A 14609-nucleotide genomic window follows, 5' to 3' on the forward strand; every position below is an offset into this window, starting at 1 on the left:
GGCAGCTGCCCCCACAAAAAATCTAAAAATAAATATATTTCCATTAGAAACTACAAGTTTTCCATATCATAGTTGGTTCCAGTCATCTGTTTGCCCCCTCTAGATCACTCTTCGAATCTCCTCCTGAACTGTTTCTTTCCTTTTATTTATTTATGCCCCCACAATTTTTTTTCTCTAGATTCGCCAGAATCACTTTGATCAATTGAAGCCACCTTACCACTTCTAAATCGTTTTCAACTTTATCCTTTGACTGTCTCTGCGTGTATTTTTTTTTGTCTCGTTATCATCATTCAAGTCATTTACTGATCAAAGAAACCAACCGCAGTATACCGTAATCTCCGTGCAGTCTGATTACTACGTACTTTTGGTCTGATTTGCACTTTTAGCGTGTAGTGTGTTCTCTGGTCTTTCTTGCTTTGATCTGTTTAAACATGATATAAAAATGTTTTGTTTAAATATAAATGATACAATATAATATAACATGATATAAAATGTTTCTAAAACACATGGCTTGTCTGCGATGCTGTATAGAACAGCCGTGGTGTTCTAGGTTGAATTCTTTTCTCTACTCAAGTTTTTAAAAGTTTTTTTAATCGTTAGAATTTAAAGTAAACCCAAAAGATGATATGAGAAAACAGAGCAAACTCACAACAGTATATTTGTATATATAAAAGTACAAGCTTCCTTCGTCATCATTCAAGAAAACTTAAGACGTATGCTAGTAAAAAAAAAATGGCAACGATTTGGTTTCTACCACTTTTCTTTCTCACATTTCTTCTTTTCACCGCCTTCAAAAGCAAGAAGAAGCAACAATGACCACCATCTCCTCCTGGTTTTCCAATCATCGGTAACTTGCACCAGTTTGGAGAATTACCACACCAATCCCTATGGAGACTCTCCAAGAAGTATGGTCCTGTGATGTTTCTGAAGCTTGGAAGATTGTCAACGGTTGTAGTTTCTTCTTCTAAAACAGCAAAACAAGCTCTGAAAATACACCTCTGCTGTTATAAACTATTCATGGTATATTCATGTTATGTTGTTAGACATATTTTGTAACTATACTTAATTTTTTTTTAGAATTAATTATTTGAAGTATTCATTTAGGTTTTGAATATTTACTCAGATACTAATTTGGATCTTTGGAGCGGTTTTCGGATCTCGGGCTTTGAGTTTTTATTTGTCATCATATCAATGAATAGAAAGATTTATAAATTAAGATCTTAAGTCTCAGCCAACTTGATAAAAAAGAAATAAATAACAAGATGGATCATTGATTTTTAAACCTACAAGAAACAACTTCTCAGCCACAAAGCTATAAGAGAACCGAAATACTTTCTTACCTTGAGATAATGTTCCTCAACTCTTTGTCAATACCATAAAACACAGTTGCAGCTGGAATCGATGTCTGATTATGAATCAAGTTGTATATATATTTGCTTCCAAAGGTGGAATACAACTGTTTGAATGTAATTAATTGCATTAACACTTCTATAGTTCAAGGTTTTATCGTAAAATATCTTAACATTCAATTGAAGTACCAAATTTAATTTTAGATCTCTTACCTCTGCCGCATGTTTTCTTTCACAAAAGGAGCCGCAGTGACCAGAACCGGGCGCTTTTGCTTTTGTGGTATCATCGTGTCTAATTCTAGAGTTTGGGGATCTTGTGTTGACATTATGTCGATTCGTCACCGTCAACATGTAAAAGCCCAAACAAAACCCATAAATGTCTTATAAATAAAACCGTAAAAGCAGAACTTTAAAAAGGACATAAGACAGTGACAAATAGGGGGACGTTCGGGTATCCATTCGGGTTCGGTTCAGGTTTATTTATGTTTTGGGTTTTTGGGATTAAAGATTTCAGCGTCATTCGGATATTTTTAAATTTCGGTTGGGATTCGGTTCGGGTTCGGATAACCCATTTAAATAATTTTAATTTTTTTAAAATTCAGTATATAGTTTAAATTTCTCAAAATCTGTAAATAAAATACTATATTACATATAAATTTGAATAACATATGTCTGAATACTTAAACTTAACACTAGATTTCGATCCGCGCAACCGCTCGGGTTTTTGTTGCGCGGGTTTTTGTTTTCATTTAATTATATATAAACATTGTGTTTTCAATTCTAAATTGGTATATATTATAATATATATATGTCTATCAATTTTTAAAACATAATAAGTTTACGTTATATTTTTTTTATTGAATAGATTGTTTCAAATTTTCACATGTATTTGTATCTTCTTCAATATATTTATTTTTGGATTATTATTTCATTATTAAAATCATAACTATATATATAAAGATTAGTAAAATATTGTTTTATTGTCATATTAAAAGATATTGTAACATTTCACAAATTTAGAAAGTTTTTAAAAATTAAACTTTTCGCTTCATAGATTTATATTTTCAAGTAAATAATTAAACATTTAGTTTTTGTTTAATTTTTAAAATTTGTTTTCATTGGTTTAAAGTAGTAAAGATTAACCATTGTTAGATAATATGATTTTTTTTATTTAAAAAAAATCTTTATAATTTTAAAAGTTAACATCAACAAATATTTAAATAATTAACATATGGAGGTATAGTATTACAACATTAAATTATATCTATTTAATTTATACTATCTATAAATCCAATGGATCATCTATTGTTTAAATCTAATTATTGATAGTCCAATAAAATTTCTGGTCGGCCCAAAATTTAAATGATAAGGGGGAATTGCCACTAATACCACTTTCCTAATACCACTTTTCAACTTTACACTTTTCAACTTTACCTTTAAAATTTTAATGGCTAAAGTACCATTATACCCTTATTTAATCAAACATAAACATATGCCTTTTCCAACAAAAAATTTCAAATAGAAAATCCCCAAATTGATCGACGATTCCGGCGAGAGACTCGACGATTCCGGCGAGAGATTCGACGATTCCGGCGAGAGATTCGACAACTTCGGCGAGAGATTCGACGACTTCGGCGATTTCCCCAGTGAGATTTGATTATTCAGGAGATGTTGACGTTCGACGAGATTTGGCGAAGACTACAAGCTCAACGAATAGAACAATCTATCTTAACGAACGTAACAAAGGTCAGAGGATAATAGATAGTGATTTTCGTCTCTTTTCTGTAATTTTTGCTTGGTTTCTCAAAATCGATCGGTTTCTGGGAAGGAGACGAAGTTTTTTTCATGAAGTTTTCAAATCTCAGATTTATAACCTTATAAATTTTTATTTATGAGGAATATAGTGTTATGTATTCTCGGAATGGGACTGTACTCCTTCGCCAGCCTCATCCCCTCCTCCACCGTCACCTTGTACTTCGGCAACTCGTCCTCCGTGAAAATCCATAACGCGACGTAATCCAATCCCACGATCCCGATCCTGATCGGCTCGTCGGTGACTATAGCCACCAGATCTTATTGTTCTGTATGATTCTGCAACTCAACCTTAGGTTTTCATGACACTTTGCCAATGAATTACTTTGATATTTCCAGGCACAATATTTCAAAACTGGTATCGAAGAGATGGCTGGAAGAACCTTACGATGTGTGGCACTGGCCTTCAGAACCTATGAGCTTGAAAAGGTCCCAACAGGCTAAGAACTCTCAGACTGGGTTCTCCCAGAGAACGACCATATTTTACGATCTATAGTAGGCATAAAGGTGAGGATTAGTTTTGTTTATTTATGTTCATTTTTACTTTTATCTTAACATTAGTCAAATGTATACATCGTATTTGTTTAATTTCAGAACAATAACCCACATATCATGGGCTGCAGTATTTTGGTAGTGTGTCTTATCAAATTATTTTCAAATGTGGATTCAGAATGCTGGTGTCAAAGTGCTTCTTTTGTTCGATTTTACCAAAAAGGCCCATTGCACAAATTATCTTTCTTAGCCTGCTAATAACGCTGCATGATGTTTGTTGATGTTCAGGTTCGTATGGTTACTGGTGACAACATACAAACTACCAGGGCTATTGCTTTGGAGTGTGGAATATTGACTTCAGATGCTGATGCCTCAGAGCCTAATCTTGGAATGGGCACGTGTATCCGTCTGGTTTGTAGATTTTTCGACTTCCTGACATTAGAGAGTATCTAATTGAGATATGCTTTGTTTTCCTGCAGAATATGAAGCCTCATCAAAATTGGAAACAACTGTTTTCCATAAAAAGACGCAGCAGTAGATCATTTCTTAGAGTAATGCAAGATATGTACATGAACCTCTTCTTTGGAGATGAAGTGTTCAAATACTTTAGGAGTTATGATAGTTAGAGGTGATCTTGCAGTTGAACGTGGATGGGAGATACTAGATAATATACAAGAGATTATAGCTGTTTGCAAAGTTGCTAGTGTACATGTGATTTTGGCGGAGATCACAGATGAATGGCAGAAGGTCAAAAAATTTCACCAAAAGTAAACATGATCCTGCTAAATATTTATTTGTCTGTGGAGTTTGAATATTTGTGAAGGGAGAGCTGTGTGATGTTGAACAAAGACAACTTATTATAAGCATGTATAAATATTTTATAAGCCCTTATAAAACTTTATTCTATAAATCAACTTATTATTATTTATAATAAATTAACTTAGAAATCCTTACAAACCAGTTCATAAACTCTTATAAATTAAGTTATAAACCTTTATAATCAAAAACCAGTTTATAAACTCTGATAAATCAGTTTATAATCCCTTATAAGTTAATTTATAAAACCTTAGAAATTAATTTATAAACCACTTATGAATACTTAAAATTAATAATAGGGATTTACTATCAAAATGACTCATTTATGATTTCGCATAATCAACTATTGTTCAAACCAGTTCATAAACTCTTATAAATTAAGTTATAAACATTTATAATCAAAAACCAGTTTATAAACTCTGATAAATCAGTTTATAAATCCCTTATAAGTTAATTTATAAACCCTTAGAAATTAATTTATAAACCATTTTATGAATACTTAAAATTAATAATCGGGATTTACTATCAAAATGACTCATTTATATATGATTTCGCATAATCAACTATTGTTCTACAAAACCACATAGAGCAATTGCTAATCATCAATTCAGGGTACAAGATTGATGCATACACATGTCCAATTATTTATAAACCATTTATAAACACTTATAAATGACTTATACACCCTTATAAACCTTATAATTTGTTTAAATAATTTTATAAATGAAATAAAGACTTTTATAAATGATATATAAAAAACTCTTATAATGATTATTTATAAATTCTTTTAAATAAATAGCTGATATACCAATTATGAATTTTTTTAAAAAAATTATAAACTAATTTTAAAATATATTCTTTTATAGTTTCTATAAATTATTTGTTCTTAACCAATTAACAAACACTTAAATAATTATAAACTTCTATTAATGGGCACATTTGTTTATAGGAGTTTATAAATGATACACAAAACCTTCTAAATTCTTACAAAAGACATATCAGTTTATATATACTTATAAAATTTTATAAATTGATTTATAAGGTCTTATAAACTGATTTATGGTTTATAAGGTGATTTTTGGGGTTTTAAGATAATATATTATTTTTATTAACTAATTTTTGTTCTATAAGTGTTATACACCGATTTATAACCCTTCTGATATTTTTCTAGCAGAATATATATTTTTCTAACAGCTCTAGAAGTGCCTCTAAACCGTTTATATACCTTTTATAAATTCTTATAAAGCCTTTATATTTTTTTATAACCCTTTATAAATGGTTTATAAACTATGAATAAATTTTTTTATAAATCTTTATAAACTTTTATAAATTATATCTTTATAATTGTTTTTTATAAATCTTTGTTATAGACCCTTAATTAACATTTAGAAACCTATATAAACTTCTACAAATATTTATAAACCTTTATAAAAGGTTTATAATCTCTTTATAAGTTCTTATTAATTAACCTTATAAAATGATTTATGAACTCTTATAAAATCATTTGTATATTTATAAAAGATTTTATGAACTCTTATAAACTTTTGTAACTGGCTTTATAGACTTTTATAAATAGATTTATAGACTTTGAAATAGTTTGTTAACTATTATTACTGATTTTTGAATTACTTTTTGCTTCTTAATATTACCAAAGAGATATCCACTTTTGTAATCATAGGTACGTGAGGCAGGACTAGAGACAAGTGTGGAAACCTCTGGAAAGAATTAGCTATTGCATTTAAGTTGAGATTGTTGGTTTTCCATCATAGTATAAGAAACCACAGTGAAGTGAAGTGAGCGTCCCTACTGTTTTGTTGTGTTTTGGATGGCTTGGAAAGGAAACAACATGTCGATTTGTTCTGTTTTGTTACAATAAGATCTTATCCGTAATGAAGATAAAAGTCCCAAATAACTTATCTGTTAGGCTCTCTGTTGCAACCATGTTATACTATATGTCCAATGTTCTTCACATGCTTCCTTTTAACATGAAAACAAAACATATCTTGATCTTCATCACATGAGCCATCAAGAGGATGATTCTAGGAAGAAGAACAGACATTTCCTGATTATTTCATAACATTAACCAATTGATAACTTATCTAGAAAAACACACATTATTTATGAAATATTAATCATCATTTTACAAGAAAAAGAAACGCTATGGAAGATGACAAAGCGGTTGATGAGAAAACATGAGTTTCTAAGGTTACCAATATTGTTTCTGTAATGTGTGTCCCACAAAACGTAAGATACATGAGGGAATTTTTGCTTGGTAAAACATAAAACACTGAACTTGGCCTCGCAGTTTCACCTTCAGAGAGATTGAAGGACTAGACTAGTTCAACGAGTAAAGGCATGGAACCAAGCACTTGTGTCAACGGTAACAGTAGCATGTATTTATATCACCGATTTTACTTTTTAAACTTTTTATCATTAATTTTTATAATGCTTTCTAAAATCTTATTATAAGATATATTAGGGGTTATAAGTTATTTATCAGCCTTTACATATCATTTTTTTGTGTTTAAATTTCATCTCTGAGTTTATATAATACTTTATAAACTAGTATATCTGAGTTTTACGAAGGTTTATAAGTGATTTTTAATAAATTTTAATACATTATTGTTTATGAATCCATATATAATGCTTATAAATGTTTTAATCATCTCTTGCGAAAAATTATTTATAGACGATGTAATCTTTAAACAAATTATTTAGAAACTGTAATTTTAAGCTTTATACATTAAAATTTACAAAGCCTTATAAAATATATTAAATTTTATACTATTATATCAAAGTTTGGAGTAGTGAATGTTGGAGTAGATGACGTCATCTACAAAAGATAAGATTAGTTAAGCTTAATATCAAAAAATTTATAAACATTTATATTCTTTTTTTAGAATTGTAACTGTGACTTTTGTTTTATGCATCTTTTTTCTTCACTTTTTTCAGTATCTTCGTCTGAAGTGATTTTCTCTGTATTCTCATTTTCCTTAAAAATATTCACTTCCGTCAGTTGTTGTGTATCAGAAATTTCTTCTTCATCATTTTCATCATCTGTTGCATTTCTTTTACCACCAGAATTTTCTTCTTTTTCATTTTCATCATTTGGTGCACCTTTTGTATCATCATAGTTGCATGGACTCTCATAACCATCAGGTGCCTTCAAGAAATCATGTCATAATAGGTAAAGAAAATAACATGTGAAAATATTTATAAGTGCTTGGTAAAGTTATTTGCTTACCAATTGTAAGACATTCTCGATTACTTCTACTCGTTTATTCAAATCATAAAGCATTTGGATTAACTTATCGAGTTTGGAACCATCTTCATCTTGAAATTTCTCCTTAGCTTTCTCATACGCTTCATCTTTTCTTTTCTCTTTATTCTTCTTATGCTTTTGTTCCTAAACAGTATTATGATGGCTATATAAACATATTCATCATTCAGTTTTGATAACACAACCTGAAAATAACATTTATAAACCATTATAAAAAGAGTTATTTACCTTATTTCCTCTTCTTCATTCTGCCTTTCAACTTGCACGGGCTCCTCAACTTCTGTATCAGCTTCCATTTGTTCTTTTTCTCCTTCCTCAAATGTCTGCCCCTATTTCCAAGAGAAAAAAAAAATAACAAATTTAGGATGGCTTATAATTTTTTTTAAATGATAGTCCGAATTTATAAGGGTTTATATATTAGCTTACTTCATTGGTTTTTGATGTTTCTCTTTCTTTATCACCGTCGCCGAATTCAACACCAACTTCCACTTGTTGTTCTTCTTCATCTTGTGTTTGCTCCTATTTCAAACAAAAATAAGAGATTTATAAATGCTTATAATATTAAAATAACTTAGCAATTTCAAATTTGATAAAGTCTTATAAAACATCAAAAACACAATGACCTTAGAGGTTTTGCTGTACATCTTTGTCTTCTGTCCTGCTTTGTCGACCAATGTCTTCTGTTGTAAGAAAACATCCACAAATCCTTGTTCCCAATCGCTTTTCTTCACTTTGTATCCTTGTTGAACTAGTTGTACAACACTGTCAAAGTCCTTATCATCAGGATGTGTTGGGTTCACCAAATGTTTGAATTCCTCAGAGAATCCAAACATTGTAGTAACCACACCCTTTAACAAGGATAAAACAATATTTTATAAGTCTCTGTAAATCTCTTATTTATAAACCATTATGAAACAATATAGTTAACTTAGTAATCTCATGTGAATGGCAGGAGCTAATGAGGGCATGACACAAGCAAGGTGTTAAGACAAGTGAAACATGCAAGTTCACACACAAAACACAAGCCAAGAAGAAACATATCAACCATTCTCAATAATCTAATGTGAATGTTAAGGGCTAGTGTGTGAATGATGCAAGCAACGTGTTACAGAAAAAGTACAAAATGAAAAGTATTCTAAAATGTTTAAACACTTCATATTTTTTACCAAGGCGCCTGCTTGTAACCCTTTTTCAAGGATTATGTTTATAAACCTCTTTCTAAACAATACAGTACGAATAAATTTATAAACTTTAGTAAAAACTCACATTATTTTTCTTCTCTACCTCCAACACTTCAGTAATTGTCGGAGCCCTTGTTGAGTCCCTACGTAGACATAACGGATCTGCAGAAGAGGTTTCCTGGCAGAAACCCAGATTTATAAGGGGTTATAATTCCTTATAAATCATTGACTTGTATTTATCAACAATCTCATGAAACCCAGATTTAAAGGGGGTTATAATTCCTTAATATTCAGTTTTCACTAACGGAAATTATCTCTTCCTTAATATGCAGTTTTCACTATCGAAAAATCTCTTTCTTAGCCGGAACCATTCAGATCAATCTTAATATGACTTCAAAACCAGATTTAAGTTTTCAAATACTCAATGTTTTCACTCTCAATGTTTCACTATCAAATATGTTTCTCTTAGATCGACATCTTTAAATGTGATATCTAAGAGAACCTTGTTTGATTGTTCGATAAGAGAAAGCACTAAATCGAATTAAGTAAAAATACAAAAATTAGAGACATACAAGTTGTGAATCACATATAGGAGTTGACATCTTGGAGATTTTGAATCGATTTCGTCGCCAGAAGTCGACGGTGAGAGAAAGTCGACGGAACTAGACGGTGAGAGAGACGCCGAAACTAGATGGTGAGAGAGACGCCGGAAATCGATGGTGAGAGAGAGAGAGAGACGACGGTGAGAGAGAGACGATTGTGACTCGGGGAGAAGGAGAGAAACCGATGGTGGAGAAGAAGATAAGGTAAGGGTATTATTGCCTTTTGCTCATTAATGAAAGTGGTATTTCTGAAAATGTCCTTAGACTAATGGTAAAATTGAAAAATAGTATCCAACAAAGTGTAAAAGTAAAATTTCCCCAATGATAAGATTATAGATTAAATGTAAGATGACTTTCTCCATTAGGTCCATTTTTAAAAAAAATCACACATGAATCAAGGTTGAGACTTCTGTTTTAATATATAAGATATAAATTGGTTTGGTTTGAATACTTTTTGATAGAAAATCAGTAGATATTTCAACTATTTTTGGTGTTTTGAATATATTTTAGCTATTTTAAAATTTTACTTTTGGCTATTTATATATATTTTCAAGTCTTTTAAATAACTTAAAAGTATCTTATATATTTTGAATGTTTTTAATATACATTAAATCTAAAAGTAATTAATATATTTAGATATATAAATCTATATTTTGGATACATTCGGGTACCCGAAATACTTCGGTTCGGACCAAGTTTGGTTTCGGTTCTCTGGATACCAAAATTTTGAATCCGTTCGGATATCTAATCATTTCGGTTCGGGTTCGATACAGATCGGATTCGGTTGGATTCTTCGGATTCAGGTTTTTTGCCCAGCCCCAGTGACAATAGACAGCAACGTGCGGTTGTTCAAATAAAAAAAAAAGGAAAACAAGACAGCAACGTGCTAGTATATAGTTTACCTTACCTAGGAGGTGAGAGTTACGTTTCAACTCGCATCAAATCAGAAAAATGGTTGACATTTCGCTTCTCTCACTTCTGTTCCTCATCTTTCTTCTTCTCGCCGCCATCAAATACAAGAACCGGCGGCTACATCAACGGAGACCACCGTCTCCTCCTGGCTTTCCTATCATAGGTAACTTGCACCAGATTGGAGAGTTACCACATCAGTCTCTATGGAGGCTCTCAAAGAAGTATGGTCCTGTCATGCTTCTGAAGCTTGGAAAAGTCCCAACAGTCATAGTTTCCACCTCTGAAACAGCAAGACAAGCTCTGAAAATCCATGACCTCCACTGTTGTAGCCGCCCAGGCTTGGCAGGTACACAAGTGTTGACTTTTCTTAACAAAACCCATGAATCTTGAATCTTGAATATTTACTCAAAACCCCTTGAATCTTGAATCTTGATCTTTCTTTAGGGCCAAGAGACCTCTCTTACAACTATCTGGACATTGCTTTCTCTCCCTATGATGATTACTGGAAAGAACTAAGAAAGCTCGCTGCTCAGGAACTTTTCAGTACTAAACAAGTTCACTCGATCCAGCCCATAAAGGAAGAGGAGGTCAAGAAGCTGATCGATTCAATCACTGAATCAGCTTCTCTGAAAACTCCTATCAACTTGAACAAGACGTGTCTTGCTTTGACTGTGAGCGTAATATGCAAGGCAGCATTTAGTGTGAGCTTTGAAGGAACTGTACTCAACAGTGATAGTTTCAATAAGTTAGTCCGTGAGGCACTTGAGATGTTGGGAAGCTTTTCAGCCTCAGACTTCATACCGTGTTTCGGACGGATCATCGACTGGTTCACAGGTCTGCAAGGGCGTAGAGAGAAGAGCGTGAGAGATCTCGATGCCTTCTATGAACAAATGATTGATCTGCACAAACAGGAAAAGAAACAAGGGAGTGAAGACTTCGTGGATCTGTTACTGAAGTTAGAGAAGGAAGAAGCTGTTCTTGGAAATGACAAGCTCACAAGAAACCATATCAAAGCAATCTTGATGGTAATTACAAAACACTTGGCACTACTCCTGTACATTCGGGTTTTTGAGTCGGATCGGTTTATTTTGGTTGGGGTGTTTTCGATCCATTTAGAAACCGGTAACTTTTTGGATAGGTTCGGGGTTGAACAAAAAAACCCACAAAAAAATTAAAACTTCCTATTAAACCCGAAAAATCCAAAAAATGTTAAGTAATTCAGTTTCTTGAATAATTTTCGATTTATAAATTATATTTTAAATATATAGTTATTTTAAAACTAAAAATAATTAATATTTTCAGGTAAATAAATTATATTTTAATATTCTGGTACCAATTTGGTTATTGGTTCTCGTTCGGTTATGTTTTTTTTAGGTTTAGAGAAATTGAGACCGTTAGTGTTTCTCTAAGTTTTCGTTTTTTTGGTTCAATTCAGGTTTGGTTCTCTGGTATTTTGCATACTTGATACGTCTTGTAATATCATGAGAATCTGACCTGATTTTATAATCTTTGTCACAGAACGTTCTTCTAGCGGGGATAGATACTTCTGCAATAACCATGACATGGGCAATGACAGAGCTCGCTAGGAACCCACGTGTGATGAAGAAAGTCCAATCTGAAATCAGAAACCACATGGGGAGCAGGTCAACGATCACCTTAGACGACACAGATCACTTCAAGTACCTGAAAATGGTTATCAAAGAAACTTGGAGGCTACATCCTACAACACCAATACTACTCCCAAGAGAAGTAATGTCTGAGTTTGAGATCAACGGTTACACTATTCCAGTCAAGACAAGGCTTCATGTGAATGTCTGGGCTATAGGGCGTGATCCTGATACTTGGAAAGAACCTGAAGTGTTTCTCCCGGAGAGGTTTGTTGATAGTGACATCGATGCAAAAGGACAGCACTTTGAGCTATTACCGTTTGGGGGTGGAAGGAGAATTTGTCCTGCAATTTACATGGGGACAACGATGGTGGAGTTTGGTCTTGCTAATATGTTGCATCGTTTTGACTGGGAGTTACCAGAAGGCATGAAGGTCGAAGATATCGACATCGAAGAAGCTCCGGGTCTCACTGTCAACAAGAAAAACGAGCTTCTACTTGTGCCTGTGGCTGTGAAATATATAGATCACTAGTCTCGTTAATCTAAGCTCCTCTGTTTATGCTTGTTTTGCTTAAAAATAAAATAAAACTGATGTTACTTTACTTGGGAAACTAGGTTAAGGATGAACATTATATATATAAATTCTTTTATATATTATATGTTTTTAACATATTATGAAATAATAAATAGATATTGAATAATTAAAAAGTCATTATCTACTATTTATATAATTAAATTGGTGCGAACATATAAATAAATTTTATAAATCGAAAAAAATATTTTTCTATTTGATATGATATATAATTAAATTTAAATGAAAGTAACATATATATAGTATATTTTAATATTAATATTTATTAGATGATGCTTCTTGCTCATATTTTTTTTATCATTTGTATCTGTTATAGCAAAAAATCTAAATTAGTGATAACAAAATTTTCACTGTAGAATTAATAGTTTAAGTAATTTATAATATTTAAAAAAATTAAGTTGTCTATATTTTTTCAAATTTTTTATCAAAAAAATATTCAAAGTAAATTTGAAAATTAAGATATTTTTATATTTTTATATGGCATATAGTTTAATTTAAAATGATACATATATTTATATATCTTTTATTTTTGATACTTATTAAATGAAACTTTCAACTTATACTATTTTTTAATTATTTGTATCATGTCATAGCAAAAGTTTTAAATCATAGATCACAAAATTTTATTGTGAAACTTTTAATAGTTTTAGTAATTTATACTCGTTTTTAAAAATTCAAAATATAGTATATAAATAATTTTTTTAATTTTTATTATATGGTTACTATGATTGTTTAATTTATTTTAATAGCTTAAAATTAAACAAATACTCCATATGTTTCATAATACTTGATGTTTTGTAGTAGTGCACAAAGATTAAGAAAATTACAGTTCTCTAAAAAAGTATTTTTAAAATATAATTATAAAATCAGTCAACCAATTATAAAAGAGACAGTAAAATTTAATTGGTTGAACAATTTCCAATAAAGTTAAAAGCAACCTTAAAATCTCAAAACTTCATGTAAATTGAAACAAATTAGTCTTTCTAAAACATCATCTATATTGAAACATAGGGAATATAATTATAATACACACTTATTTTTATCAAATCTTTATTATTCAAAATCATTAATTGTCATATATACTTTAGTCACATTAGGAAATTTCGTAATCTTATTTAAAGAAATAATAAAACACATTAATAATGTATTTATTATGATATAATAAAAAGCTTATTATATTTTTAGATGGACCAACATATTTCTCTAAGGATTCTAAGAATCATTCTAGTGATGACACGTGGCTACAAAAAAATGTTGCAATGCTTCTCAAATAATATATAGGGGATTATATGTTTTTAACATATTATGAAATAATAAATAGATATTGAATAATTAAAAAGTCATTATCTACTATTTATATAATTAAATTGGTGCGAACATATAAATAAATTTTATAAATCGAAAAAATATTTTTTCTATTTGATATGATATATAATTAAATTTAAATGATAGTAACATATATATAGTATATTTTAATATTAATATTTATTAGATGATGCTTCTTGCTCATATTTTTTTATCATTTGTATCTGTTATAGCAAAAAGTCTAAATTAGTGATAACAAAATTTTCACTGTGGAATTAATAGTTTAAGTAATTTATAATATTTTAAAAAATTAAGTTGTCAATATTTTTTCAAATTTTTTATCAAAAAAATGTTCAAAGTAAATTTCAAAATTAAGATATTTTTATATTTTTATATGGCATATAGTTTAATTTAAAATGATACATATATTTATATATCTTTTATTTTTGATACTTATTAAATGAGACTTTCAACTTATATTATTTTTTAATTATTTGTATCATGTCATAGCAAAAGTTTTAAATCATAGATCACAAAATTTTATTGTGAAACTTTTAATAGTTTTAGTAATTTATACTCGTTTTTAAAAATTCAAAATATAGTATATAAATAATTTTTTTAATTTTTATTATATGGTTACTATGATTGTTTAATTTATTTT

At 30.2% G+C, this 14609-nt stretch overlaps 2 protein-coding genes across 4 annotated transcripts; one reads left to right on the forward strand and one right to left on the reverse strand.

Moving 5' to 3' along the window:
* Nucleotides 1-5549: 5549 nt before the first annotated feature.
* Nucleotides 5550-10427, reverse strand: LOC125602119. 3 transcript variants are annotated; one of them, XR_007334628.1, is made up of 7 exons: nt 9503-10427; nt 9016-9108; nt 8373-8597; nt 8176-8268; nt 7978-8078; nt 7714-7875; nt 5550-7632 (listed from the first exon to the last, which is right to left on the reverse strand). XR_007334628.1 is itself a non-coding variant. In XM_048773962.1 (6 exons), the coding sequence occupies exons 1-6, from the start codon at nt 9530-9532 to the stop codon at nt 7773-7775; spliced, it is 645 nt and encodes a 214-aa protein (XP_048629919.1). In that variant the 5' UTR covers nt 9533-10427; the 3' UTR covers nt 5550-7772. The 3 variants fall into 3 exon arrangements, 2 of the variants coding, with proteins under 2 accessions (XP_048629919.1, XP_048629920.1); XM_048773962.1 differs by having other exon boundaries at nt 5550-7875; XM_048773963.1 differs by having other exon boundaries at nt 5550-7894; nt 9503-10426.
* A 24-nt stretch (nt 10428-10451) lies between these two features.
* LOC106366401 (cytochrome P450 71B34-like) lies at nt 10452-12653 on the forward strand. Its single transcript, XM_013806005.3, has 3 exons — nt 10452-10790; nt 10889-11469; nt 11963-12653. Exons 1-3 carry the CDS (start codon nt 10484-10486, stop codon nt 12581-12583), a joined length of 1509 nt encoding a protein of 502 aa, XP_013661459.1. The 5' UTR covers nt 10452-10483; the 3' UTR covers nt 12584-12653.
* The last annotated feature ends 1956 nt before the right edge of the window (nt 12654-14609 follow it).

Source organism: Brassica napus, unplaced genomic scaffold, assembly GCF_020379485.1.
Source record: "Brassica napus cultivar Da-Ae unplaced genomic scaffold, Da-Ae ScsIHWf_2746;HRSCAF=3513, whole genome shotgun sequence".
NCBI classification, from domain to species: Eukaryota; Viridiplantae; Streptophyta; class Magnoliopsida; order Brassicales; family Brassicaceae; genus Brassica; species Brassica napus.

Coding starts and splice junctions, on each gene's coding strand:
- LOC125602119 (XM_048773962.1), bottom strand. CDS start 9,532: ATGTCAACTCCTATATGTGATTCACAACTT. Junction 9,109..9,502: donor CTATATGTGATTCACAACTT/GTATGTCTCTAA, acceptor GGTTTCTGCCAG/GAAACCTCTTCTGCAGATCC. Junction 8,079..8,175: donor AAACATCAAAAACCAATGAA/GTAAGCTAATAT, acceptor TCTTGGAAATAG/GGGCAGACATTTGAGGAAGG.
- LOC106366401 (XM_013806005.3), top strand. CDS start 10,484: ATGGTTGACATTTCGCTTCTCTCACTTCTGTTCCTCATCTTTCTTCTT. Junction 10,791..10,888: donor TAGCCGCCCAGGCTTGGCAG/GTACACAAGTGT, acceptor ATCTTTCTTTAG/GGCCAAGAGACCTCTCTTAC. Junction 11,470..11,962: donor ATATCAAAGCAATCTTGATG/GTAATTACAAAA, acceptor TCTTTGTCACAG/AACGTTCTTCTAGCGGGGAT.